Genomic DNA, 24,018 nt, shown 5'->3' with positions numbered 1-24,018 from the left:
TTTCCAGTTTTTCTAGTTAAACCAATTGTTGAATGTAACAATTTATTTTGGGTGTGCGATATAAAATAATAAATATTAGAAAAGTATTGGCGGAGTTGGTTTGCCTGGTTTTTTTTTAGCTTTTAATCCATGATTTGGCCCAAAACGGTGGTGGCTGCATTTATTTATATGCATTATATGCTCAGTAGGGGCATATGCATATGCAGTAGGGGCATATGCAAGCGTTCTACTCATAAAATTTTGCATTCTTCTCATTAAGACATGAGACACTGAAACATACAGCAGAATTACATCAAAATTTCCCATCAAGCAAAAAAGTTCGAGATTAGCCGAGTGGAGAGTTTCTAATACGGGAGGGCCTGAGTTCTAATCCTAGTTGAGTCAATGTTTACGTTTTACTTTTTAAGCCCTTTTTTATTTGGATTTTATTTTTGAAATATTTGAAAATATCTTATGTACAAACTTTCATAAGGATGGGCCGACTATATCCTATAGCTATCATAGAACGATCCGAATTGGCATAACTTTGGTGTTTTTTAAGTTAGAAAGATGGGACTTGGCACAGATTCCATTTTGGGCAAAATAATCTTATTGGCCAAATTTCATAGGGATCGGCCAACTATATCCAATAGCCGCCATATAACTGAACGATCGGAAATGGCACAACTGCAAGGATATATCAACTTCGGCTTCGCCCGAAGTTAGCTTTCTTTTCTTGTTTTTCTTTGGGACCTCAAGATTGGTACCTCAACCGACCCGTCCGACATTTCTTTCAGAAGTTATTCAAGAAATTAGATTTTTACAGCTTTTTCAAAAAGTTGTAGAACAATAATTGCTCATATCATATGAGTCATATGACATTAACAAAAATCTCCAATTTTATTTAGTATTGCAAAGAAAAAAATATAGACAAACAAACCCACTGGCTTAATTTTAAAAAAACTGTAAAAATCGAATTTCTTGAATAACTTCTGAAAGAAATGTCGGACCGGGTCGGTTGAAGTACCAATCTTCTGAGTCTTCTCATTAAGACATGGGACACTGCAACACAAAGTAGAATTACATCAATAGTTGCCATCATGCAACAAAGTTCGAGGTTAGCTGAGTGGAGAGCGTCGTGGTTTCTAATACGGAGGGCCTGGGTTCGAGTCCAAGTTGAGTCAATGTTTACTTTTCAAGCCCTTTTTTATTTGGATTTTATTTTTAAATATATAAACTAAAATCTGAAAAGATATACTCCATTTTTTAGGGTATAGACCAAATATATGCAGACTCCAAAAAGCAAAGTTGCCAATCAAATACACACACATTGTATAAGTAAATGCAAGCTTCACAGGAGGCTGCACAAAATGGGTAGCTGCTTTAAAGTGCTATATCTTGAGTTAACGGATTTTGCCAGATATGAGCGATATATCAAAAGTTGCGTCATCTCAAAAGCTATCTACACGTGCAAAAAAAAAAAAGGGTCAGTCGACTAAATTTTGAAAAATAATTTTTTTTCTTAAAAAAAAAGTTTATTTTCAGTGTATTTTTTTTTGTGTACTATATAGACGTTTGGTCCCAAAGAAAGTGAAATAGATATTTAAAAACCCCTTTCAACGGTGTAAAGCTCTTTTTAATATCTTTCTTAATTATAAAGTTATGCATTTTTTCATTAACAAAGTTTTTTTAATTTTTTGACGTAAGCTTAAGGTATTTCAAAAAGTTGTAGAACAATAGTTGCTCATATGATAGTATCAAACATTTTCCAATTTTTTTCAGGATTTTTAAGATAAAAATAGTGCAAACAGACAAACCGACAAACCGACGCAAACTGGCTTCATTTTGAAGAAGAAGAAAAAATTGAATTTTTCGAATAACTTCTGAATGAAATGTTGGATCGGGTCGATTGAGGTACCAATCGACGCGTATTTAGCTCTAGAATGCGAATATATAAAAATATTCTATCTGGGGACTAAAATGTGTCCACCAGCCCCACTTTAGTGATAAAAAATTTTTTTACTTTCACCCTAATTTCTCCCAAACCAAATAACTTTTGGAATATGTTTCGACAAAAATTATCTAATTGAAACAATACCTTTCGATTGGTATATCATTCATTTAGATCGGTTGCCTACAGAAAATTTTTAATTCTTCGGCTATATATAGAGTTTCCTCGCGCACGCCTAGGCATGCAGGTCGTCACCTCGTGGACTTCCGTCCACAGTGATATCCATAGATCGGGATGTAATAAGCCTTGCTCGTAAAAATTGTTTTTTTTTAAGAAAATAAATCACTTCCTTTCTTTAAAATTTATAGAAAATAGTGGTGGTGTTGCCAGACTATTAATCAGAACAATCGACTAGAATATCGATTTTATTTGTATTCGATTCCTGTTAACCGTCCGTCAATTTAAAAGTAGAGTAGGCCAAAGCAAAAGCAGGTAAAAAGATGGACAGGTAGAAAATTGGCAGCGAACATTAAATTGCCATTATCTCTGCAGATGGCGGAAAATCCAAGTAAGTGATTATTCGCGTCCACTACCTGCCAGCACTGTATAAAGGCCGGCGCCATTGCTACTGAAGGAATAGTTTCGAAACAGAAATGGTGCAAATTGCTAACGAAAAACAGAAGCCAGTGGAGGCGTCCTCTAAGATAAGACAGCTCCAACTGGGTGGACACGTTGGATTTGACACTCTGCCGGATCAGTTGGTCAACAAGAGTGTCCAAAATGGCTTTGCATTTAACATCCTGTGCATTGGGGAGACGGCCATCGGAAAATCGACCCTCATGGACACACTTTTCAACACGAATTTTGGTTCGACTCCGAGTCCCCACAACCTGCCCAATGTGAAGCTCATGGCCCACACTTACGAGCTACAGGAGAGCAACGTGCGGCTGAAGCTTACCATTTGCGACACCATCGGATACGGCGACCAAGTAAACAAAGCCGACAGCTACAAGGCTCTCGTGGATTACGTGGACAGTAAGTTCGAGGCTTACCTGCAGGAGGAGCTCAAGATCCAGCGGTCAATAGGCACTGCTCACGACGGACGCGTCCACGCTTGCCTCTACTTCATCTGCCCCACTGGCCATGGCTTGAAAGCCGTGGACCTGGTGTGCATGAAGCAGTTGGAGTCACGGGTAAACATAATACCCGTGATTGCAAAGGCGGATACTATTTCCAAGGCAGAGCTGGCTGGGTTCAAGAAACGCATAATGGACGAGTTGCACCGCAACAAAGTCAACATATATCAGTTTCCCACCGATGACGAAACTGTATCCGAAACCAATGAATCAATGAACGAACAACTGCCTTTCGCCGTTGTCGGCAGTACAGATTTTGTGAAAGTGGCTGGAAAGCAAGTCCGCGCCCGCCAGTACCCTTGGGGCTCCGTTCACATCGAGAACGAAACGCACTGTGATTTCGTGAAACTACGCGAGATGCTCATCCGCACGAATATGGAGGATCTGCGGGAGGTCACCCATCAGCGCCACTATGAGCTCTTCCGCCAACGACGCCTGCAAGAGATGGGTTTCGTAGACGTGGATAGCAACAATCAGCCGGTTTCCTTCCAGAAGACCTTTGAGTCTAAGCGGAGCGATCACTTGGCCAGTCTGCAGGCCAAGGAGGAGGAGGTGCGCCAGATGTTTGTGCAGCGAGTGAAGCAGAAGGAGAACGAGCTCAAGGACAGCGAGAAGGAGCTGCACTCGAAGTTTGAACGGCTGAAGCGGGAGCACCTGGAGGAGAAGGCCAAGCTGGAGGAGTCTCGTCGACTGTTGGAGGAGGAGTGTCAAGAACTGCAGCGCCGACGGCTGCAAGTGGCTAATGGGAACCAGACACTAAGCAGAAAGAAGAAATAGTTTTGCCCTATCGTTTTTTTATCTTAAATTTTTAAAACTAATTGCATTTCATTTATAAGAGCTTAATTATTAATTGAAAACGAATTTATTTTACTTTTATATTTAAATATAAATCTTTAATATTCGATCAGCACTTTTTTTATATTTGATTTTAACGTTTAAATTTTAACGCGATTTGATGCAGTTTTGTATCTTAAGTTCTGGGAAGTACAATTGCAGAAACAAGATACTTTTCGCGGAATTCTTGAGCAATAAAACATATGCTAACATTGGAAACTATCGCCCACTGGAAACTATCCCTGGATTATAGCGCACAGCTGTAATCCGCCCGCCTGCCTGGTTTCGGGCCCTCCCCCTGCCTGCTATCCGCCGCCTGCTGATAACGATACCTCTCCCGCTCTCGCTGCTTCGCACTCGCTCTCCGGCGGGCACAATAAAACACAAACAAAACAAAGGCGAGAACCGGCCAGCATTTGCTGCGAAAATATATTTTAAATATGCTAACCTGGCGGATCAGAGCGCAATGGTTAGTCATTCCGATTCTAGCAATGGCATCGAGCGGTACTAATCTGGACAGTGGAAGTTGCCCTGCGGCTAAGACCGCAGATTCGTCCTGTCTGGGCGGAGTTACTCCTCCTGACCAGGCCCGGTACGACAACTACCGTATTTACAATGTGGAGTTTGACAACGAGCAGCAGATTGAACTGTTCCAGAAGCTGGAAGAACAGAGCGACAGCCTAACCTTCATCGGCCATGCCAGAGAGATTGGCCAGAAGCTGTCTATTTTGGTGGCGGCCCACCGCGTGGCAGATTTCGCAGATCTCTTGAAGACCTACAAACTGAAACATCGGGTGCTGGTAAGGATCTTTTAAATCCACACGATTATTGTGTATGATTACTAATGTTGGTTTCTTTTTAGACCTATAACTTCCAGGAGAAAATAGATCGGAATATGAGCGAGGTTCAGCCGGAGGACATTGATGCCTCCAAGCTTGACTGGCAGCATTTCTTTCACCTGAAAACCATCTACGAGTGGCTGGACAAGATGGCGGCCAAGTATTCCCAGCTAACCGTTCTGGACATGGGAACTAGCACCCAGGGCAACCCAATCAAGGGAGTAAAGCTGGTCAGCAATCCCAATAACAAGGCCATCTTTATTGAGAGCGGTATCCACGCCAGGGAGTGGATTGCTCCGGCCACCGCCACGTACATTATTAACGAGCTGCTCACCTCGCAGGATGCCCAGGTGCAAAAGCTGGCCACGGACTACAACTGGATTATATTCCCCAGCGTTAACCCCGATGGCTACAAGTATACCTTTGAGCATGATCGGATGTGGCGGAAGAATCGTCAGTTGTTCGGCACCTGCCGGGGCGTAGACCTAAACAGGAACTATCCTGACCACTGGAACTCCACCGGCTCGAGCAGCGACCCTACACGATACGACTTTGCTGGTCCATCCGCGGGAAGCGAGTTGGAGACCCAGCGTCTGATTGAATTCATTCGCGAAAATGTGGGCAAGGAGCAGATCAAGACGTACATCGCCCTGCACTCATACTCGCAAATGCTCATGTTCCCATATGGGTACACCAAGGATCGTGTATCCAACTATGCGGACCTGCAGGAGTTCGGCCAGAAGGCGGCCGCTGCTATCAAGGCGGAGAGTGGACGTGACTATGTGAGTGGAAACTTGTACGAGACAATCTATCCCTCGAGCGGTGGAAGCATGGATTGGGCGCATGCTGAGGCTGGAATTCCAATTGCCTACACATTTGAGTTGCGCGGTCCGCCCGACAGCCAGGATCTCTTCATTCTGCCAGCCGTTGAAATCCAGCCAACGGCCAGCGAGGCCTTCACTGCCATTCGGACAATTGTGGAAGCGGCCGCCGAGAAGGGCTACTACAAGTAAACGTCAAAGGACAAGCATTTTTTTACGTTCAACGATCTAGACAAACTTTAAGTGCATAGTTTATCATCAACTCGATATTATCTTTACATTAATAAAAGTAAACAAATATAAAAGCAACTTTCAACTTGGCCACATGAGTACTTAGCGATAAGAATCAGACGACAGCTCGTTTCTGCGGGATTTATGGTCAGATTAGGGTTGGCATTATAAAAATTGCGGTTTCACAGCCATGGTGATGTGGTTTCGTGGTGAGAGCCGAGGATCAAAAATAGCCTCTATCCGAACATCACAGTCTGCAAAGATAAAGAGGTTCTAAGGTTCTATATTAGACCTTATATTAGAATTAGAATAAATACCATTTTCCTGCAGAAACAGACACCTATCATAGAGTATTATGCTTTCCACCAGAGGAGCTAGCATTAGTCGCAAAGTGTAGAAAACGACGATTCGTTTCCAGTTCTTAAGATCTTCATCCGTTTGCTCGTTGCTCAGAAGCCGGCTGTCCAAAGCTTCGAAACGGGTTCCTTGTACGGCTCTCTGGAAATATCTGTCCAACAATTGCTTTTCAGGGCTATGTTATTACAATTGCAAGTCCAACTTACTCATGGAAAGTCATCCCAGGCGAGTGCTTCACATTTCGCAGCGCGCAGTGCCGAAGGTGAGGGAATTCCTGCACAATGATACGCTCGGCGGCAGCCCGGAGAGAGTGAATTCGCAGGTGTTCGTAGTCGCCAACCTGAAGCCGATCGTGATAGACTTCCATTGCGTGGCACGAGATCTCTCTGGCCTCATAGCTAAGCTGTGATTCTCGTGTGTCCTTCAGGAAACTGCTGAGAGGATAGCCATGAACTTGGTTTCTAGGATGCGTTATTTCGGTGTTCATTTTCTGATAGCAGCAGCCCACAAAGTTCAGGAACTTAGCTTGGGGGCAGCCAAGGAACATGCGCATCAGCGTTGGCCCCAAGTTGCCGCAAGGATGCAACCCAACGATTCCGAAGCTAAAATCTTCTTTTTTCAATTGTAGGGCATCGCGAATGCAGGAAAGGAAGTGTTCTTGCTGGGTATCGCTCTCCAAGCGCTGGGTAAGGTGCACTGGTCGCTGAAAGTGATTCGTCTCACTCTCATGGAGGTGTTTCGTGGCCATGGACTCCAGTTTCGCATCGATTTCCCTTGCCTGCTGATTGAGCTCGTCCTGCATCTCAAAGCAGCACACTTGAATCCCAAATCCGTAGCCAAGAATGCGCGCCAGATGACCTACGCCTGCGCCAAAATCCACAATGAATTCAACAGGTGTCTGCCGATGGCTCAGAGCACAAATTTCGGCCATCCTTCGAATTTCATGTTGCTTTTTTGGCTTCACCCGCTTGGTAAACATGTGTTTTAGTTTTGGGTGCTCCAGCAATGGGCAGGGAAGGGAGGTCTACGGCGAAATAACACAACTAATTAGTAACTGAATAAGGAAATTAAATATAAGAGATTTTACCAACTTCAGTGTGATTTCGGGGCGTTCGGCTGATGCAAAGTTCCTTGAGATTTCGTTTCAAGTCCACCAGTTCCCGCGGCCATGTCAGCTTTTCGGTTTCTTCAGTTTGCAGTAGCTCGCAAAGGTGCTCCAAGGGGATGTCTTTAAAGTGAAGCTGCAAATTTTCAGGAAGCTGGCTCCAGTGGTCGTCCAGAAAGAAATCCTGCCAAGAAACATGTTAGTTAATACATGTGTTCTATTCGATAAGTTGCCGGCTTACCAGAACGTAGGCATCCAGTAACCATTCATATTTTTTCATTAGCTTTAAGCTCACATCAAGCTTGATTTTAGTATCGTCCAGATTTACCCGCCAATTAGACGGTTTTTGAAGATCATTAGATAAATTTTGCATTAGAAAAGATTTGTTTATTGTTTTTATTTGGATAGGCGGAGCAGTGTGTCCACCCCTTTGTCCGTGTCTTTGGGGCTGCTCACGAAGCTCACGAGCTTTTTTTGGGGGGCGCCATCGCAGCCGACCTGGTCACACTGAGCGACAGCTGTTCACCGCGTCACTAGTTTTCCGCGGACGATTTGCATAAAATCCTTATAGCTGGCGCCCACGACCGGAGTGCTAATTTTTGAACTGTTGGATAAGGTCGTAGGTAAAGATTCGATATAGTGCTGCAGGTGCATGTGCATAACAAGTGTTGATAACAACTGCTAGAACGCGAAAAGCTCATTCTGCCAGAGACGCATCAGCAGCCAATTGAAATAAAACCATTTCAAGTGTTTTGTTATTTGGTCGCCCTCCGTGCTCGGCATAATTCCCGTTTCTCAATTGGCGCTCCGAATATTGAAAGTAAAAGCCATCGAAACTGTAAATTATGTAAAGGTGTTGGTGGGTTATGTGCTGCTCAAGTGTTTAAGTGCGTCTCTGTGTGAGCTTATCAGAAATTTTTTGATGGAGGCTGCGCCGGCAAATGCAAGATTCTCCAGCGAACACAACAACAACAACGCAGCGGCAGAGAAGAAAGTGAGTGCAAAAAGTCGCTGCCCTTTGTTGAGAGGTGGCTCATAAAAAAAAAAACACCGTAAGTCGAGCCAATAAACGCACATCATTGTCACATCGTCGGCCCAGTGGGGCAGGGACACTGCGTATGTGTGTTTGGGTATTGGTTTCTCACTCATCTTGTGCCATTATCTGGGGTAAAATTCTTAAAAAGGCATCTTCAACAATATAGCCTTTTATGTATTTTGCTGGCTACTACACAGATTCATCTTAACTTGTCCATAATCAAGCCACGGATAAACAAGAGATCTTGACCTGGGATAAGATTGGATACAAATTTTACGATATTCGCAAAAAACGGTAAACTATACCAGACAGTTACGGTATTTAAATTTTTTCCATAATTTTTCCTTCGTATTATGGAATTTTATCCATAAAGTAGAACAAATTAAGAACTTTTTCAACTTCTCCCTAATTCTCTTTAAACCGTAAACCGTAAATAAAAAATTACTAAAAATAAATATTTGTTTAGGAATTCGTCGGAAAAGAAATTAACATGCATTTGTTTGCTCAACTGGGTGGACTGCGAACCAAACAAACAAGATATTGCCAAAAATATTTCGATCTAAAAACAAACATATTCTAGTTCTCTGCTTTCGTTTTTCATTAACAGGTTGCAACCTCGACATACTGCGATAATGATGAAAATAGAGAAATAAACAAATAAAATCTCAACAACTTAATATCTGTTTCAAGAAGGAATCGAAAAGAGAAGGGATTTCACGAAATAGACGATGGTTTTGAGTCTTTCGATTGAAAAATAACAGAATCGACCCATTGGCCAGTTGGCTGGAATCGGAAATCCTCGAAACCCATCAGACTGGAGGCCTCACTCACCCTGAAGCGCATCTTTGCCCGCAAAATTGGCTACAAGGCGAAATCAAAGTCAATTTTAGCGGCCATGCGCACGAAACACTTGATCCTGATACTAATCGGAGTGATTATCGCAACGATCGTGTTCATTGCTTTTGGGCCAGCCGGCGAGCCGAACGATTCATTCAAGAACATCGTCGTCCATACCCACCAGCAGTTGAAGGAGTTCCAGGTGAGTCACCAAGCCACGATCTCAAGTGGTGTTTGGGGGGGCCGTGCCCCGATATCAATTGATAGTCCTCCTCACCCCAAATCAGACACTATGGCCTAGATAAGGGCATTAAATAACAATTATCTATGCTTTATCGGACGCCAGGCATTTGAAAGTGTCATAGATACGCGGGTGCCATGTTGAAGTCGCCCCCTACTTACAGTTTTCTTCAGCAGTTCAGTAGTTCTTCAGTAATTTGATTAATTGGTAGCTTGACGGAGAACATGACTCACTGATCCTGTTATCAGAAAAGAGGCATTCCTTGCCAAATGGCTGTTTGTTGGCAGGCCCTCATTAGGGGCAGGCCAATTTATTTGGCATTAGACTCTGGCCTTGAACTGTGGCCTTAGCTCTCAGCCAAATTGAAGTACGTCCTGCTGGATGGATGCCGGGTGGGCGGATGTTGGCCGTCTACGCCAGGCAGTCTGCCACATTCTGGACAAAGAACCGAAAGTCATCAGCATCACTCACAGTCTGGACGGTTGTCTGGCGGAGCGGAGGTTCATGATATAATTTTGAATCTCTTTGTGGAATGGAAAAGTAAACACAAATCCATCCGGGGTCTGGCCAGAGAGTGCTGACAGTGTTTACACCAAACTGTGGTTTTCTGTGGCCAGTTTGCTGGCTCGAGCTTTGTTTACTCGATTGTGTGTGCCAAAACGATTGCTGTTTACACTAATTAAATTCCGGCTCCTTCCGGCCGGAGGCCAACTAGGTAACCGGAGGAGGCGACTGTGGCTTACCTTTGCGGTTAAACTGGCACGCAGTTCATGAACCTATGTGTGCTACGGCCAGAGCTAAACAAAATTATGTTTCTGGATGACTTCTCATCACTAACGTACGCATAAAAAACGTAACTTAATGGAATCGTAAAAAATATGAACCTCTTGCCACAAAGTTTACAACTCATTTTGTTATCTAAGCCGCCATGACAAACAGAGATAGAGGGAGTATTAATGAGTGATACCAGTGTTTTCAAAGGGATCTACTTATCTGCCAGAATTATAATTTGAAAAATCCGAGTCTACCAAAAAGAAATGAATAATTAAGTGCATTTGAAGTGTTTTTTTTTGGGTGGGTTTGAGGGGTAAACCAGTTCCAATTGCGGCGAAATTAAAAACAATGCACGCCAATGGGTTATGGTATTGGGTTCCGTGAGTAACCCACATTGTGTTTTTTGCTAAACTGGTTTCAGGTCCAAATACTAACTCGAATTACACTGATGTAAGCGAAAGGTAGACTTTCCATTGAACATCCATCATTTATCAAATCATATAGTACATCTATCTATTAGAGTTTTTGCCTGAAAGTTTACAATTATAAGCCATACTCGTGGAAACTATTTAAAGAACACTAGACGAGTATGACATTGAAAAGGCTTACTCTACAATTTGGGTGTCTATTCCTGGGAATCTAACAGCTGACTCCCCTTCAGAAAAGCGAGCTATCGGAGCTCCTTCAAGGAAAATAATGGCAATCTATTTGCCAATTTGTGTCAAATCATTGAAATGGAAATGGAGGCAATGCAGTGGCCGTGAGGTTAATCAATGTATTTGCACACCGACTGACCACATTTCATATTTACCTCCGCGAGGAGTACCTTAAACTACCCCTATTGATTGTCCAATGACTCTGACAGCCATCACCCACCACTGTCTGGACGATAATCTATTTAAATTGATATCCATACCGGGCAGTAGACCAGCAATGGACCCACTGACCCCACGACATTTGATTAACATAAATAAATTGTCGAGTTGCGGTAATAAGACTAATTTTCTTAGAATCGAGTGACTGGAAAAGTGACATCCAAGATCCATTATTTTTATGATAATTTAATGGTTAATGTTTAATGTATAATGTTTAATGTTTAATTGTAAGATGAATCTTGAAAGTTAGCCGACCAAACGGAGGTACTCATCCCAAGTTATTTTTCCATCGCCATCGCCATCGATTGCCTCAAAGTATTCGTCAAACTCCTTGTCGTTCGTATTGTCGCCCATGCTGGCCATGACACTTCGAAGCTCAGCTTTGCTTATAATTTTATCGCCGTCCCGATCGAATATCTCGAAGGCGGCTTTCAGGGCCTCCATGTTCTTCGTTCCCCTGAAATGGCGGCCCAACAGGCGATATAGCTTCAGAAGTCGGATTCTCTTGGTGCCCTCCGAGTCCAACTCGTCGCACATCTGATAGAAGTCGGCTTCCGTCGGACAGACGCCCAGCGAGTCCAGGACCATACGAAACTCCTTGTACTTGATCTCTCCAGTGTTTTCGGGATCATAAACGGCGAAGGCTGTTCGTATCTCCTCTTTTTCATCCTCCGTCAACTCGAGCTCTTTTTTGTTGGGTTCATCGTCATCCATTTGATTTCCGGTTTTTGGTGTAATTATGTCTTCAAGTGTAGGTGTGTAGTGTTTAATGTCTTTTGGGGTAATGAAAAGTATTCCATGCTTTCCAGTGACAGGTGTCTTTTCGTAATTTCATGACTAATATGATGTGATATTTCAGGAAAAAGAAAGTAAAGCTAAGTTGCAGTTAAATAGGGGTTTCTATTGTAAGTTATTTATGATAGAAATCGAATAAAGTTGGCAGATTATTATAGATATTTTGGTATAGGATCAATTGCTTATAAAAAGAATAGAATCTATCGGAAACCACAACAGTCTAACCCCAAAAACACTCCGAGAGGGAATAAAAATAACACTAATCCTTAATGACTAAGAACTCCTCTTTTAAAAACCTAGACTTGCCGCAAAAAAATTATCATTTTCAGTTACTTTAATTTGTTTTATTATAGAAAAAATAATAAATTTAGTTTAGCCCTTGAAAGCTTGGTAAAAATCCTTCCAGTTAATGACGCCATCCCCGTCGATGTCCACCTCCCGGAATATGTCGTCGAACTCCTCGTCGGTGAGCTTCTCGCCCACATTGTTGAAGACAGTGCGCAGCTCGGCATGGGATATGAAGCCATCCTCATCGCGATCGAATGTTTTAAATGCATTCTTGATGATGTCCTCCTTGTCGAGCACCTGATAGTTTTTGGTCATCAACTCTAAGAAATCCTCATAGAATATACTTCCAGTTGCAAACTTGTCCAGCTCCTCGATGAGTCTGTACAGTTCCGATTCGGTGGGATTCTGGCCAATGGCACGCATCAAAGTGCCCAGATTATCCGTGGTAATGGAGCCAGTGTGATCCGGATCACAGTGAGCAAAGGCATGGTTGATCTCGTCGCGGAGATCGGCAGGAAGAGTGTATTCCGGAGGATCCATTTTACTGGCTATGGAATATGTTATATATCTGTTGGTTGCTTTTCAGCTCGAGTGTTTCTGTTGTTCTGACTGTATTGGGATTCTGGATTATAAGTGGGATTTGAAGTCTCTAAAAATCATAATCAAAGCCTACTATCGGCTGTATATTTTTGTCCACGGGTTGAGTCATGGAAAAGCCCGACATTAGTCATATTGTCGATTTATGAAGGAGTGCCTATTATGCGTGGGCTTAGATAGCAGGGAGGTTCGAAATTCGTGATGTGATAAGAACATGCCAAGTCCATAAATCCCATAAAAGTACAGACTAGCAAGTTTCTTTCCCTCCGCAGATAAAAAACTTCTAAATATTTGTCTATGCTCTCATTAACGCGGTCGAAAGGGTAGGCTGTTGTGGAAATATTTAAATTGCTTTCGCAATCCGAGCGGCTTGCTTTTATAATTGTTGGCAGTCGCGTGGCTAAAAGGTTACCCCTTTCTCCTCAACCCTTTAAAGCCTTTAGAGGCAATTCCCGATGGCCATTAGGAACATGCGACTCTTTGGGAGTCACGCGCCTCCAGAACATGGACCCGCTCGCCTTCAGTGAGTCGCCAGTGAGGCGCCCCGAGTGACCCCAAGGAATTGGCTGGAAAGTGTAGCCCTGGGACAATAAAAATGCAACTGGGTTGTCAGGAGTGTGTATTTCGTCCTTGCATGACTTGAAATTTAGAACTTCTCATCCTTGGAAAAATTATAATTACAACGCTTGAATTTTGAGTTCCCATCTCAGCTCTGAGTTGCTTCTTTCATCTTAGAATTGATTATTTCGACTATTCCACTTGGTCTCCATTATCCCTGGGATCTCTTGGCCCAGGCTACCTCCAATATATAGGTCATCATCATCATCATCATCATTAAATAGGCCATCGCATCGGGTGCGATGGTTGTGAATGTCCGTCCTTGTTAGTTTTCCGGCCAGAAGGCTCGAATCATTACATTTAGAAAGTCCTTGCAGTGTGTGTGTGTGGTTGGATGCTCCGGTCTCAGCCCCGGTCTCTCTTCCCGGCAGCATCAAAAGCCATGTCCTTGCACTCCGCTACGGTCGGGACATGGAGAACTCCTTCCAGTTGAATGACATTGATCCGTCCGTACCTCGCTAGATCGATAGACTGAAGCGCCGCGTAATCTTCCTCGACTCGACATTCCAGTAGATTATCAGTAAATTCATCTTATTCTTTTTTTTCAGTGTAAATTTTAAGTTTAAGTTTAGAGTGTAAGAAAGAAAGAAAGAAAGAGTGTGTACGTGTGTCAGTGTTAGCCCTTATCGTTCACAGCGTCCAATTTTTTGATTTTTTTCTCATTTTTTATAAAAAATTGTGATTTCAACTTTCGGTTAGTGTGCCATAGAAAAAAACGAACTTAAAAAAACTAAAAAAAATAAATAAACTGAAAGATGATATCCTTAGGATTAAAGTAAAATGATAATAGCTTATAGTATCTTACCAAGTAACTATCTTAACTATCGCAACGTCATCATGTTGACGAACTCCTCGTAGTTGAGGTGATTGTCCTGATCGACGTCGTGCTCTCGGATCATCTCCTCAAGCTCATCGTCACCGATCTTGACCCCCAGGGCCGTATAGACATTCTTCAGCTCGGTGGTCGACAGGTAGCCCTGGTTCTCTTTGTCGAATACCCTGAAGGCCTCCCGCAGCTCCTCCTCGACATTAGTGTCTCGCAATTTTCGCAAAATCACATTACAGAACTCGGGTCCTTCAATGGAGCCATTGCCGTCAGAGTCCACCTCGTTGATGATGCTCTGGACCTCGTTGTCGGTCGGCTGACGGCCCAGAGCACGGATAACTACCGCCAGCTCCTTGGAGGTGATGGCGCCTTCGTTCTCCCTGTCCATTATCCGGAAGGCATCCCGGATTAATTCTTGCTCCTCATTGGAGAGTTCTTCCATTTTTCTTGAATATTTTTTTAATAATAAATATTTGAGGAGCTAGAGCTGCTCGAGATCTGGTTCGATGGAGAGACTGTTCTGAACTGATTATTTCCCCCAGCTCGATTTGCTAGGTAAACAAAATCCTCCCCCCATCTCAGTGACATTGAAATCGACGACTACTTGGGCTACTAGCCGACCCGGGGGGAAATGTGAGATATGGAAATGAACAGCGCCAGGAGCTCCATTTCGGTGCAGGTTGCAGTGCGGGCGATTGGCAGAAAATCAATATGCGGCCCCCGGGGGCGAGTCCAAGTGCAGTGGCACACGGACGTTGCTGATTGATTCAAATGGCCTTGGGCCAGGAGCTGATCGCTTCCAGTTGCGCCTCAACTGGCTATATAGTATCTATCAGCCATCAGGGCATCAGCCATCGCCCATCCGCCGTCGGTATCTGTCGTTGTTTGTTAACAAAACGGCGATGAGAGTGTCAGCTAGTAGGCGGGGTCTCTCTTTAGTCCACCCACTTGACTCTACCCGCCTGCTACGCCTCCCCAGTGCCTTGCCACACAGTGGCATGGATACACTTGAAGAAAATAGACTCACTTTATGGACTAATATATCTTTTATTTGGAAATATAGTTCCTCTATTTTTTAAGAGTGCACTTTGGTTGCTAGTGCCGGGGCCAGGTTGTCAGGCGATTTGGGTTTGGCAGCGCCCGGAATGAGCCTTTGTCGGCCGCCTTTTGCCGCAGGTTAATTTGTGTTTTCCCCCCCATCCACCTTTCCCCTCCAAAAAAAAAAAAAACTGCCGCAGCACGGCACACCTGACACCAGCTAGTGGCAGAGCCTAGAGTCATGGAGTTGGAGCATGTGGCACGCTCACTTCTGGCCACAGCCGAAACAAATAATAGACAGGAATTTGACATCGGCACGAGAATGTTTATAGTACGGCGCCATACCGTAAAGGGTTTTGGGTTTGAGGGTATTGGCCAGGCTTGGCCCGGAATGGGCTCGAAGAAGCGTGCTCGAGGGCCGTAATGGAAAGATTTTTCACATGTGTGCCTCCACCCCGGACCGACTAATATGTGTCGCCGCCAAATCGCTCCCATGACGGGGCGAATTTGGCTCACTGAGCTTGCATTATGGATTGTGGCATTATTTTCCAAACAGTTAACAGTCTTTTATTTAATTTGGAATACGATAGCAGCTAATCGATTACAACTGCAAGTCACTGTCGAGTTCTTTAAACTCAGCCTTAATATCTCCATTAAACCAATCTAACGTCCTAACTATTCTATATTCCTCGCAGGAAAACCTGCGCGTTGGTTTGGAACGAAAGAAACTTGAAATAGACCCTAAATATCTGCTACTCTTGGGATTCACGTCGTCGAAGGATGCCCAGGATCAGGACCAGCGGCAGGGCGAGCATTCTAATGCGGCGGACAAGTCATCCAGACACCAAAGACCGGATGCCAATTCTGCCACCAGGGCGGAGCAAGAGATGGGCGACCAGCGAGGTGGCCACCGGTCCCAGGAGGCGATCACCTTCGGCGGCCAGCAGCGGGGCCAGCGGAAGAGGATCACCACTCCGCACAACGGCACCAAAAGCAACTTCACCGTTGTCACATACGTCCTGGAGGGCCAAACCGCCTCGGCCATCCTGCTGGCGCAGAACATCGCCTCCAAACTGCCCAGCGAGAGCCTGCTCATCTACGACCTGGGCGTCTCCGAGGAGCAGCTGCGGGCTCTGGGCGCCTATTGCAACAGCAGCCGGTGCTCGGTGATCACCTATGACCTGTCCGAGTTCCCCTCCTTCGTCAGCGACCAGCGGACGCACGCCTTCCGTCCCATCGTGATCAAGGATGCCCTGATGCGGGCCAGGTCGGTGCTCTTCATGGAGAACCATATGCGTGTGCGCGGCAGCCACCACGAGTTCCAGGAGCTGCAGAAACGGGCAGCCGTGCACGGAGTTCTGGGCTGGAACACCGTCACGGCAGTGTCCTCTCTGACGCACCCCAAGATGTTCGAGTACTTTGAGTCCGACTCCGAGAACTTCATCTTCCTGCGGATGGTGGACCTGGATGTGGTCTTCTTCGCTGACACGCTCTTCGTCACCGAGAAGATCCTGCTGCCCTGGCTGAAGTGCTGCCTCACCCAGGAGTGCATCGACCCAATCGGTGAGTATCGGGTGTTGGGGAATCGAGTTGCCAAGGTGGCGATATGGAAACAGCCATTAGACATGTGTATTCAGGCGGGCGGGTCCCGTGTCTCCTGGCAATATAAATCAATCAAACCCACATTCGCGCCACAAACCCACTCCGTCCCAAGGGGATTTTGGTCGGTCGGTCGGTCGGTCGGTGGTGGGCTAATGACTGCCATTGGCACGGCATTCCGCTGATGGCACTCACATCGGGAAACTAGTGTAATTACCATCTGGATTGGGATTGATGGCAAACGTGACACTCGCTTTTTGGGGTTTTCCTCAAACAATCCATTTCCATTCAACGTGGAATTTCCCAAACTAAATTGTGAATAATATTCTTGCTATTTGTCGAAGCAGTTGCGCAATGAATCCTGTATTTATTTAACCAGTCCTTTTGGAAATGAATACAGGATTCATTGGCAGGGGGCTTCCTGGGAGTAGTCTTGAATCTCATCACCCAAAGTGAATCGCTGTAAAGGGATTAAGTACTCTCCTTTAAGGGGATTCCCTTCAAGTATGACTTCCATCTAAGCACAGCAAAGCCTTTCCCGAAACTGACAGTCGTTGGCCGATAAGTTCGTGGTTTGCTGGTCTGCTTCGAAGAGGGTCCGATAGCAGAGTTGAAATATTTTTGACACATTAGGGGCTTTGTAGTCGTCGAGGATGCGAGTTTTGTGGGCGTAGGAACTACTGAGACTCCAGCACGCTGCTGGAAGGGATCGGTTCATATAAATATTCTTTCCACTCCAGTTGAAGTCATTCTCATAGGGATCGATGGGCTTTGAAGGACAATCTACTTTGGTATTATCTAGTAGTGGTTGGGAAATTATGGGACGGGAATCATCTGCGATTTCCGCCTTATAGCTATCCAATATTGAAAAGTTTCTGTGCCTCAAGTGGTCCATATAGTACTGTCGGTGCTTCAAATCCTTCTGCCTGTTGGCCACTTCGGCGTAGATGGGCGGGAGCTTCTCCGCCCTGAACTTCTGAAGGTAATGGCAGATGCCACATATGCACTTGGTCTGAGTTTTGGCATTTATCGGAGGTAGTCGGTGTTGTTTCTTCTTTCTCTTCCGTTCCAGCCTTATCCGCTTCTTCTTTTTTATGGGGTCCTGGCCATCCAACAGGCTGGGGTAGTCATTTACGTGCAGCGGCATTTCCTTTTGAACTGCGTTCAGGAGAGACGTGTAATCCCTCAAGCTGGGCTTGCTGGAGTTGGTCATCGTGTACAGGTTGCGCTTAATCCTCTCGAAGAACTCATCGTTCTCCCCGGGTGAGTCGTCTTCCGGCGGCACTATTAGCTCTTCTTCCTGGACCTTCTGCTGAGAACGCTGTCTCGAGGTATCCTCCCGGGAGGCTACGCTCCCTTCGCGCGACCTGTTCGTCAACTTTCCGAACATGCTGCTGGCGGCGCTTCTCGCCGAGCTGTAACTAGGACGCTCCAAGGTGCGAAAGGAGCTGCGATTCAAGCTGCGAGTCTCCTCCTGAACCGGCTCCGCTACAATCGGAGGAGGGACGGCCTTCTTTGTTTTCTTAAAACCATAGTCCTTAATCTTCAGTCCCTCGCCCAGTTTGAAAGCCGATCCCTGGGTTTTCCTGGGGATAGGGGCTTCGAGCGTTGACCGTCTTCTTATTAGTTTCCTTCTTTGAGGGTTTGGTGGAGGGGTTCTCCTTGCTCCGGTTTGGGGTTGGGCTTCGGAGGAACTCGTCTTAGCTTTAGCTCTTCTGATGACTTTTTCGGCCGGTTTCCTATGCCCCGAATCGGAGGACAACTCCCTGTTGTCTCTTTCTGCTGGGGATACACTCCGCTTTACTTTCGCTCTTCGGATGAACTTCCTTCTCAATTTTCCACCTGTCCTCTCTGCTGCAAGTGCATCCTTTTCAAATACCCAGGAGGATTTCTTGTGTACCTTTATTGACGGTTGGATATTATCTGATGGCTTTCTCTTTTCTTTTTCAGTCCGTTCTTCTACAACCGGTTTCTTCACGCTTTCTTCCCTTGGTTTATCGGGAATGGTTCGGGGGTGCCTCCCAACAACAGGTCTCCTCTGTTTTTTGGTAAAGCTTTTTGGATCCGGTTGGAATCTCTCTGTTTCCGGTGACCTTAATTCTTTTCTTTTTGCTTTAGAAGATCTCCTAGATCTAATCATTCTTGGTTTTCGGTAAATTTTCCTTGGTGCTTCTGGAGTTTTGGATCTCTCTATATTTGATGATCTTAAATCCGTTCTTTTTTCTCTAGAAGATCTCCTGAATCGAATATCTCTTGGTGGCCAAATTTTCGGTTTTCCGTCAATTTTCCTTGGAGCTTCTGGAGTTTTGTCAATTCGTTTCTCTTTAGAAGATCTCCTAAATCTAACATCTCTTGGTGGCCAGAGTTTCGGTTTGCCGTAAATTTTCCTTGGAACTTCTGGAATTTTGGATCTCTCTTCAGTCCTCCCAAATCTCCCAATTGTATATGGTCTTGATGGTCTGAGCTTCGGTTTTCTGTAAATTTTCCTTGGAGCTTCTGGAAGAGTTTTGGGTGTTTTAATTGGAGGTTTTGTTGCTTGGTAGGGCATCTTTTTCCTGTACCTGTTCATACTTCTTGCTTTATTTGGGGATAAGTAGTTCCTTACCTCTACAGGATCATCTGGCAGTGCGTGCTTCTTTAGATGCTTTATCCTAGAATTGCGAGGTCTATGTCTATTTTTGGTAACAGGATGAAAAATCTCTTCTAAATCTTGTGTCTTACGATGTCGACGCTTTCTTCTGGGCCTTTTTAAGAGAAATTTTCTAATCGGTCGAGTTGGTGTGGCTTTAAATTGTGGAAGGATAGGAGAATTTTTAGGGCTTCTTTTCATACTCCGTCTTCTCTTCAACTTGAGCCGCGATAGCAAGAATCTGAGATGGTTGCGGACTTGGAAGATATTTAATTTCGGCTTGGTCTGGGTTCTTTGCACCTGCCGCATTTTCTTCCTTATAGATATTTGATCGTAAAACTCCATAAGATTAACTGACATTGCCTTAAAATGTTCGCCGCTACTCGGCGCATAACTCACTCTGCTGGTGGTCGATTGTGTCATAGATCTTCGAGATTTTTCGCTAATATTCCTACTGTATGTCCTTCTCAGTGCTCCGATGTGCTTGTTAATATCTGCCCACGTTGGCGCCTTCTTGCATCCAAGACCGGCCAAGCTCTCGGCCATGCAGGATTTAACCTGGAATCTCTCATTGCCACCCAACAGCCTAAAGCAGAATGGTCTTTTCGAGAGGGTCTGCTCTTTGCGTAAATTATCCTTGGGGACTGGCCTTTGGGGCGGAGGAGGGTTTTGGGTAGTTTTCGGACCAGGCCATCGAACAAGGGTCTTCTGTTCATTGGCGACCAGTGGACGGATAGACGCCCTGGAAAAGGCCCGAAAAAATATAGGCATGGTTCGATTTATTCAAAAATTTTGACAGCCAAGAGGTCCAAATAATTTAAAAAAAAAGGCAAGTTTCCTGGCCAACTAGCACACTTCCGATCGAAAGCAATCACGAAGCAGTCGAATGGCTTCAATGACTTTGTTGATGAAGAGCATCTTAATTAGTCGCCACAGTCCGTAGGGGACGTCACAGTGGATGTTGCAGGCGGCAAACACGTACTCTGTCGGCTTCAACTGGTAGCCGTGCCGGCCGCACATCATCAAGTGGGTGTCGTAGATGACGTACCAGGCCTCGAAGGCGCAGGCCATGCCCGAGAACACCTCCATCATGCAGCCGCTGTAGTAGGCGAGCAGAAGGAAGACTCCAAACACCAGTCCTATTACGTATATTCCGCGTATCTGGGTGAACCGGAACTTCTCCTGCACCGAGTACAGGATGAGGGCCAGAATTTCCAGGATCAGAATTATGGGATAGACGTAGACCTGAAAGGAAAATTAAGGATCTGTAACTCATTTCTAAGCATTGATTTGAAAGACTTACCCAGCGATTGCGAACCAAACTCATGAGATACAAGCTACGGTTGAAGGAACCAATCACCGTGGTTAGAATCAGAACGAAATAGTTGCCAGGACCTTGTCGTCGCCAGTCGCGCCAAACGTAGAAGCAACTATACAAGGAACAGCTAATCACAAAGGATATGGTGGAAGTTAAACCGAAATATGGCAAGGGATACACCAGCAGCACTTCAATGCACGGCAAAGTGAAGGCCAACTGGACCTAGTAAAGAATAGATAAATAAATTAATATTTTTAGTTAAAATAGAAGGGACTACTTACAATTAAAATTGCGTAGAAACGGCGCACCAAGCCTCGACGAACTTGAACATCCTGTATGTCGAATGTGTAGAGCTTGGGATAGTGTCCTTTGGGCGAAATCAGCTCGCATTGTATGGCGATGCCAGGGACCTCTGGTTTTCCAGACACCATTACCGCTTCCATTTCATCACTCGACTGAGGCCTAATTATAATTCTGTATTTGATAAGCCGCATTTTCCAGTTAATCGTTTATCTAATTTGATCTACAATTCCAATTTATTCCGTAGACTATTTTTCAGATACCATAATCACCAATCACTAATATTTGTTTTGTTTTTTTCGTAGGTGCTCAGTCGAATGGCTGCAAGTTCAACAAGAAGCCATCGTACCGATACTCCGGCTGCCATGGCTATGATGAGTCCGCTTTCAACATTGTCTTGGGCCTCACCTGGCATCTGGACAACTCCATGTACTCGCTGCCCAGCGACAGCAGCTGGAACATATTCTACAAGGAGACGCTGGAGAAGGCGACCCGTATTCTGGAGAGCAGGCGGCGCAACAGCAGCGAGGCATCCGATCACCCCTTCACGGACGATTGAGGAGGTGATCTGATCTGACGAGGATGTCGAGGAGCGGAGATAGCCAAAGCATTTGATACAAAGTTTTCTACAAAAAAAAACACAATAACACACAGACAGACACACTCAGGAGCCAGCGGAACAGCATGGACCCCAGACGGAGGTCCCCCCTCATTAAAGTATTGTTAACGAGCGAATCGCAGATTGGAAGAGATCGATAGAATATATATATGATGTCCAAGACAAGACCAGAAATTATCAGACCAGAGCACAGTAACGTAGCGTAGTGTAGGATGTGCAAACTTATCAAATACTTATAACAATTTAGTCAAGCCCTAGTTACTTATTTAATAAAATCTACAACTAATATTTTTGTGACTGTGTTCCCGTGGTGTCGCTTCGCGCATATTTGATATAGTAATTGCCCCCGTTTAGTCAACTGCCCTGCCTCCCCACTCTACTGTAAATACATAAGATCATCGATGGAATACATTTTGTGATTTTATTTAATAGTTACTCACACAACACACGCATATACAGCATATAAACATATAAACATAAAAGTAATGTAATATTTTAGACCGAGATGAGCCAAAAACCTAAGTTAATATAATAAAATTCTGAATTACAAATAGTATAAAATTCTGTTTTTGATTTTCGGCTTTGATCATCGGCTATCAAGTTATGACGCTTTTACATTTAATGTAATCACTCTTTTTCGTGACACTTGGCACCTTAAGGTTGAAATAAAAATGCATGTTAAAGGAATACATTTATGTATAAAAACTGGAACCAAAAGCTCTAGTTTAATCTTTGGAGAATCCTTAGTACGTAGATGAGAATACGGACGATGTCAACGTACAGTGTGAGGGCGGCAAACACGTATTCCTCCGGATCGAACGAGTACATGTGATTGCCGCCGATAATCAACTGCAGATCGTAGATTAGGAAGAAGCAGGAGAATATGGCCATCAAGCAGGCGATTGGAAGGTTCGTAACCAGACTTGGTATCCAAATCTCCATCGACGCAATGACAATGAAACCGACTACTATAGTTATAATGACTCCCCCAGCTGCGGTGTAATCGTATTTAGTTTGAATCGCGTACAGGGCAAGTACGGTCACCAGTAGTGCTGTTATTCCCACCCCGGCGAGTACAACGTTGGCGTCCATGAAGCTGGACGCGACTCCCAAAAGCACGGCCATGGTGAAGGTGTAAATGGATAGGCAAATCAAATTGACAGGATGCCGGCGGCGGAACATTTCGAAGCAGCTGATCATGATCAGGACAATAATGTTAATAATTGCGGCCACCAGCATTATCTCGGGATGATTCTGGACGAACTTCTTTGTGGGTCGATGGAAAACAAAGAAGGCCATGATGCCACAGGTGAACAGTAGTTGTACCTTAAAAATATTCAAATTTTCTATTAATTTCTTAACTATTTTATTGAAAAGGATACCCACCAGGACAATGCCGAAAACCTTTCGGATGAAGCCCTTTCGAATAGTTTGATCATTAAAGACTAGGCTTTTGTCAGCAAAGGTGTGATCGGTTTCGGAGACTCCGTTTTCCAAAAGGGGGGCTCGGCCTCCTTGCTCCCCCCCAGCTGCTGCAGATGTAGCCATGGTATTGGTCAAATTCTCCGGCGGAGGAAGTGGAATTGGCGGAAAACGTTCACCATTATTTACGGGTACTGCAAAAAAAGAATCTATCAGTATACATATCTTATCCATTTTTACGGGGATTTCCCGATTTCCTATTTCTAAGAAGACACGCCACTAAACAAATATAAAGAAGATAAACTATCTGCGATATAATACATGCATATTTATACAATGTATTTCATGCATATATGTACATACATATATACATATATTTATGCACACTCTGTCGCATTGAATCCACAAGTTGATAAGAAGATTGGTATTAGTAATAATTTGATTTTCTCAGAAATATTTTCAATAACATGAATTAAAGCTATCTGAGAGTTATTTAACTTTAGATTTTAAAACAAGATTATTCAAAATGACAAAGGTTTATTAAAATCTGAACGTCAGCGGAATTTGTAAACAAAAAGATACATAGATAGTTAGACACAGGGGGGCGGGTAAGAACTTACCGGCTAAGTCGGATGCGATTTCGATGTGTTCATTTTTTTTGCCAATCGATGCCATGATTCAAAAAATATAATTATTAATTTTAATATTTTTTATCTTTCACAAATACGCAATAAGTTAAACGAGTGCGAGAAGAAAAATTATTCTGAAAAAGAAGCTCGGGGATAGCCAAAGGAATGAGATAAACGATGCCAGACAGTGTGCCAATTTTTTTGGGGAATTACCGTTTATGTGCTGCCAGATCAGTTTACTGATTTGGCGCAAAATATTATTTGAAGCTTTTTTAAGCTGAGGATTAAGATTTAAAAAAATACACTTAATAAATTAATTAATCA

The 24,018-nt window shown here is 44.2% G+C and overlaps 9 protein-coding genes across 13 annotated transcripts; 3 read left to right on the top strand and 6 right to left on the bottom strand.

Moving 5' to 3' along the window:
- The first annotated feature begins 2,407 nt into the window (after positions 1-2,407).
- LOC6494090 (septin-2) lies at positions 2,408-3,970 on the top strand. The gene is made up of 2 exons (XM_001960964.4): positions 2,408-2,422; positions 2,483-3,970. The coding sequence occupies exon 2, from the start codon at positions 2,584-2,586 to the stop codon at positions 3,841-3,843; it is 1,260 nt and encodes a 419-aa protein (XP_001961000.1). The 5' UTR covers positions 2,408-2,422; positions 2,483-2,583; the 3' UTR covers positions 3,844-3,970.
- A 285-nt stretch (positions 3,971-4,255) lies between these two features.
- Positions 4,256-5,869, top strand: LOC6494091 (zinc carboxypeptidase). The gene is made up of 2 exons (XM_001960963.4): positions 4,256-4,700; positions 4,763-5,869. The coding sequence occupies exons 1-2, from the start codon at positions 4,341-4,343 to the stop codon at positions 5,750-5,752; spliced, it is 1,350 nt and encodes a 449-aa protein (XP_001960999.2). The 5' UTR covers positions 4,256-4,340; the 3' UTR covers positions 5,753-5,869.
- LOC6496488 (protein RRNAD1) lies at positions 5,827-7,708 on the bottom strand. 2 transcript variants are annotated; one of them, XM_001960962.4, is made up of 5 exons: positions 7,495-7,708; positions 7,240-7,437; positions 6,355-7,172; positions 6,109-6,299; positions 5,827-6,045 (listed from the first exon to the last, which is right to left on the bottom strand). In XM_001960962.4, exons 1-5 carry the CDS (start codon positions 7,624-7,626, stop codon positions 5,957-5,959), a joined length of 1,428 nt encoding a protein of 475 aa, XP_001960998.2. In that variant the 5' UTR covers positions 7,627-7,708; the 3' UTR covers positions 5,827-5,956. The 2 variants fall into 2 exon arrangements, with proteins under 2 accessions (XP_001960998.2, XP_032307016.1); XM_032451125.2 differs by lacking the exon at positions 7,495-7,708 and having other exon boundaries at positions 7,236-7,375.
- Positions 7,709-7,738: 30 nt separating this feature from the next.
- Positions 7,739-21,931, top strand: LOC6494092. Of its 4 annotated transcripts, none has more exons than XM_014907149.3 (4): positions 7,742-7,876; positions 8,897-9,328; positions 15,874-16,741; positions 21,330-21,931. In XM_014907149.3, the coding sequence occupies exons 2-4, from the start codon at positions 9,185-9,187 to the stop codon at positions 21,581-21,583; spliced, it is 1,266 nt and encodes a 421-aa protein (XP_014762635.1). In that variant the 5' UTR covers positions 7,742-7,876; positions 8,897-9,184; the 3' UTR covers positions 21,584-21,931. The 4 variants fall into 4 exon arrangements, with proteins under 4 accessions (XP_044571643.1, XP_014762635.1, XP_014762636.1 ...); XM_014907150.3 differs by having other exon boundaries at positions 7,742-8,247; positions 15,904-16,741; XM_014907151.3 differs by having other exon boundaries at positions 7,742-8,247.
- Positions 11,194-11,858, bottom strand: LOC123257267 (calmodulin-like). The gene has a single exon (XM_044715709.1). The coding sequence runs from the start codon at positions 11,728-11,730 to the stop codon at positions 11,263-11,265; it is 468 nt and encodes a 155-aa protein (XP_044571644.1). The 5' UTR covers positions 11,731-11,858; the 3' UTR covers positions 11,194-11,262.
- LOC6496485 (calmodulin-2/4) lies at positions 13,299-14,685 on the bottom strand. Its single transcript, XM_001960959.4, has 2 exons — positions 14,120-14,685; positions 13,299-14,062 (listed from the first exon to the last, which is right to left on the bottom strand). The coding sequence occupies exon 1, from the start codon at positions 14,580-14,582 to the stop codon at positions 14,136-14,138; it is 447 nt and encodes a 148-aa protein (XP_001960995.1). The 5' UTR covers positions 14,583-14,685; the 3' UTR covers positions 13,299-14,062; positions 14,120-14,135.
- On the bottom strand, positions 17,294-20,194 carry LOC26514851 (serine/arginine repetitive matrix protein 1). The gene has a single exon (XM_014908569.3). It carries the CDS (start codon positions 20,175-20,177, stop codon positions 17,295-17,297), a length of 2,883 nt encoding a protein of 960 aa, XP_014764055.1. The 5' UTR covers positions 20,178-20,194; the 3' UTR covers position 17,294.
- LOC6496484 (protein lifeguard 1) lies at positions 20,253-21,167 on the bottom strand. The gene is made up of 3 exons (XM_014908369.2): positions 21,006-21,167; positions 20,710-20,946; positions 20,253-20,651 (listed from the first exon to the last, which is right to left on the bottom strand). The coding sequence occupies exons 1-3, from the start codon at positions 21,165-21,167 to the stop codon at positions 20,253-20,255; spliced, it is 798 nt and encodes a 265-aa protein (XP_014763855.2).
- A 119-nt stretch (positions 21,932-22,050) lies between the features above and the next one.
- Positions 22,051-23,880, bottom strand: LOC6496483 (protein lifeguard 1). Its single transcript, XM_001960956.4, has 3 exons — positions 23,686-23,880; positions 23,030-23,259; positions 22,051-22,969 (listed from the first exon to the last, which is right to left on the bottom strand). Exons 1-3 carry the CDS (start codon positions 23,738-23,740, stop codon positions 22,364-22,366), a joined length of 891 nt encoding a protein of 296 aa, XP_001960992.2. The 5' UTR covers positions 23,741-23,880; the 3' UTR covers positions 22,051-22,363.
- Between the last annotated feature and the right edge of the window lie 138 nt (positions 23,881-24,018).

This window comes from Drosophila ananassae, chromosome 3L (assembly GCF_017639315.1).
Source record: "Drosophila ananassae strain 14024-0371.13 chromosome 3L, ASM1763931v2, whole genome shotgun sequence".
Classification (NCBI taxonomy): domain Eukaryota; kingdom Metazoa; phylum Arthropoda; class Insecta; order Diptera; family Drosophilidae; genus Drosophila; species Drosophila ananassae.
Note: the sequence above shows the minus strand (reverse complement) of the source record. Positions and strands in the feature narration are given on the sequence as shown.

Excerpts from the sequence above, each read along its gene's own strand:
- LOC6494090 (XM_001960964.4), top strand. The coding sequence starts at position 2,584 with ATGGTGCAAATTGCTAACGAAAAACAGAAGCCAGTGGAGGCGTCCTCT.
- LOC6494091 (XM_001960963.4), top strand. The coding sequence starts at position 4,341 with ATGCTAACCTGGCGGATCAGAGCGCAATGGTTAGTCATTCCGATTCTA. Across the intron at positions 4,701-4,762 it reads AACTGAAACATCGGGTGCTG|ACCTATAACTTCCAGGAGAA; the intron begins GTAAGGATCTTT and ends GTTTCTTTTTAG.
- LOC6496488 (XM_001960962.4), bottom strand. The coding sequence starts at position 7,626 with ATGCAAAATTTATCTAATGATCTTCAAAAACCGTCTAATTGGCGGGTA. Across the intron at positions 7,438-7,494 it reads TACTGGATGCCTACGTTCTG|GATTTCTTTCTGGACGACCA; the intron begins GTAAGCCGGCAA and ends GTTTCTTGGCAG. Across the intron at positions 6,300-6,354 it reads CCTGGGATGACTTTCCATGA|ATATTTCCAGAGAGCCGTAC; the intron begins GTAAGTTGGACT and ends ATTGTTGGACAG.
- LOC6494092 (XM_014907149.3), top strand. The coding sequence starts at position 9,185 with ATGCGCACGAAACACTTGATCCTGATACTAATCGGAGTGATTATCGCA. Across the intron at positions 9,329-15,873 it reads AGCAGTTGAAGGAGTTCCAG|GAAAACCTGCGCGTTGGTTT; the intron begins GTGAGTCACCAA and ends TATTCCTCGCAG. Across the intron at positions 16,742-21,329 it reads GGAGTGCATCGACCCAATCG|GTGCTCAGTCGAATGGCTGC; the intron begins GTGAGTATCGGG and ends TTTTTTTCGTAG.
- LOC123257267 (XM_044715709.1), bottom strand. The coding sequence starts at position 11,730 with ATGGATGACGATGAACCCAACAAAAAAGAGCTCGAGTTGACGGAGGAT.
- LOC6496485 (XM_001960959.4), bottom strand. The coding sequence starts at position 14,582 with ATGGAAGAACTCTCCAATGAGGAGCAAGAATTAATCCGGGATGCCTTC.
- LOC26514851 (XM_014908569.3), bottom strand. The coding sequence starts at position 20,177 with ATGCCTATATTTTTTCGGGCCTTTTCCAGGGCGTCTATCCGTCCACTG.
- LOC6496484 (XM_014908369.2), bottom strand. The coding sequence starts at position 21,167 with ATGGAAGCGGTAATGGTGTCTGGAAAACCAGAGGTCCCTGGCATCGCC. Across the intron at positions 20,947-21,005 it reads GTTTCTACGCAATTTTAATT|GTCCAGTTGGCCTTCACTTT; the intron begins GTAAGTAGTCCC and ends ATTCTTTACTAG. Across the intron at positions 20,652-20,709 it reads GTTTGGTTCGCAATCGCTGG|GTCTACGTCTATCCCATAAT; the intron begins GTAAGTCTTTCA and ends TTTTCCTTTCAG.
- LOC6496483 (XM_001960956.4), bottom strand. The coding sequence starts at position 23,740 with ATGGCATCGATTGGCAAAAAAAATGAACACATCGAAATCGCATCCGAC. Across the intron at positions 23,260-23,685 it reads AATCGCATCCGACTTAGCCG|TACCCGTAAATAATGGTGAA; the intron begins GTAAGTTCTTAC and ends CTTTTTTTGCAG. Across the intron at positions 22,970-23,029 it reads AGGTTTTCGGCATTGTCCTG|GTACAACTACTGTTCACCTG; the intron begins GTGGGTATCCTT and ends AATATTTTTAAG.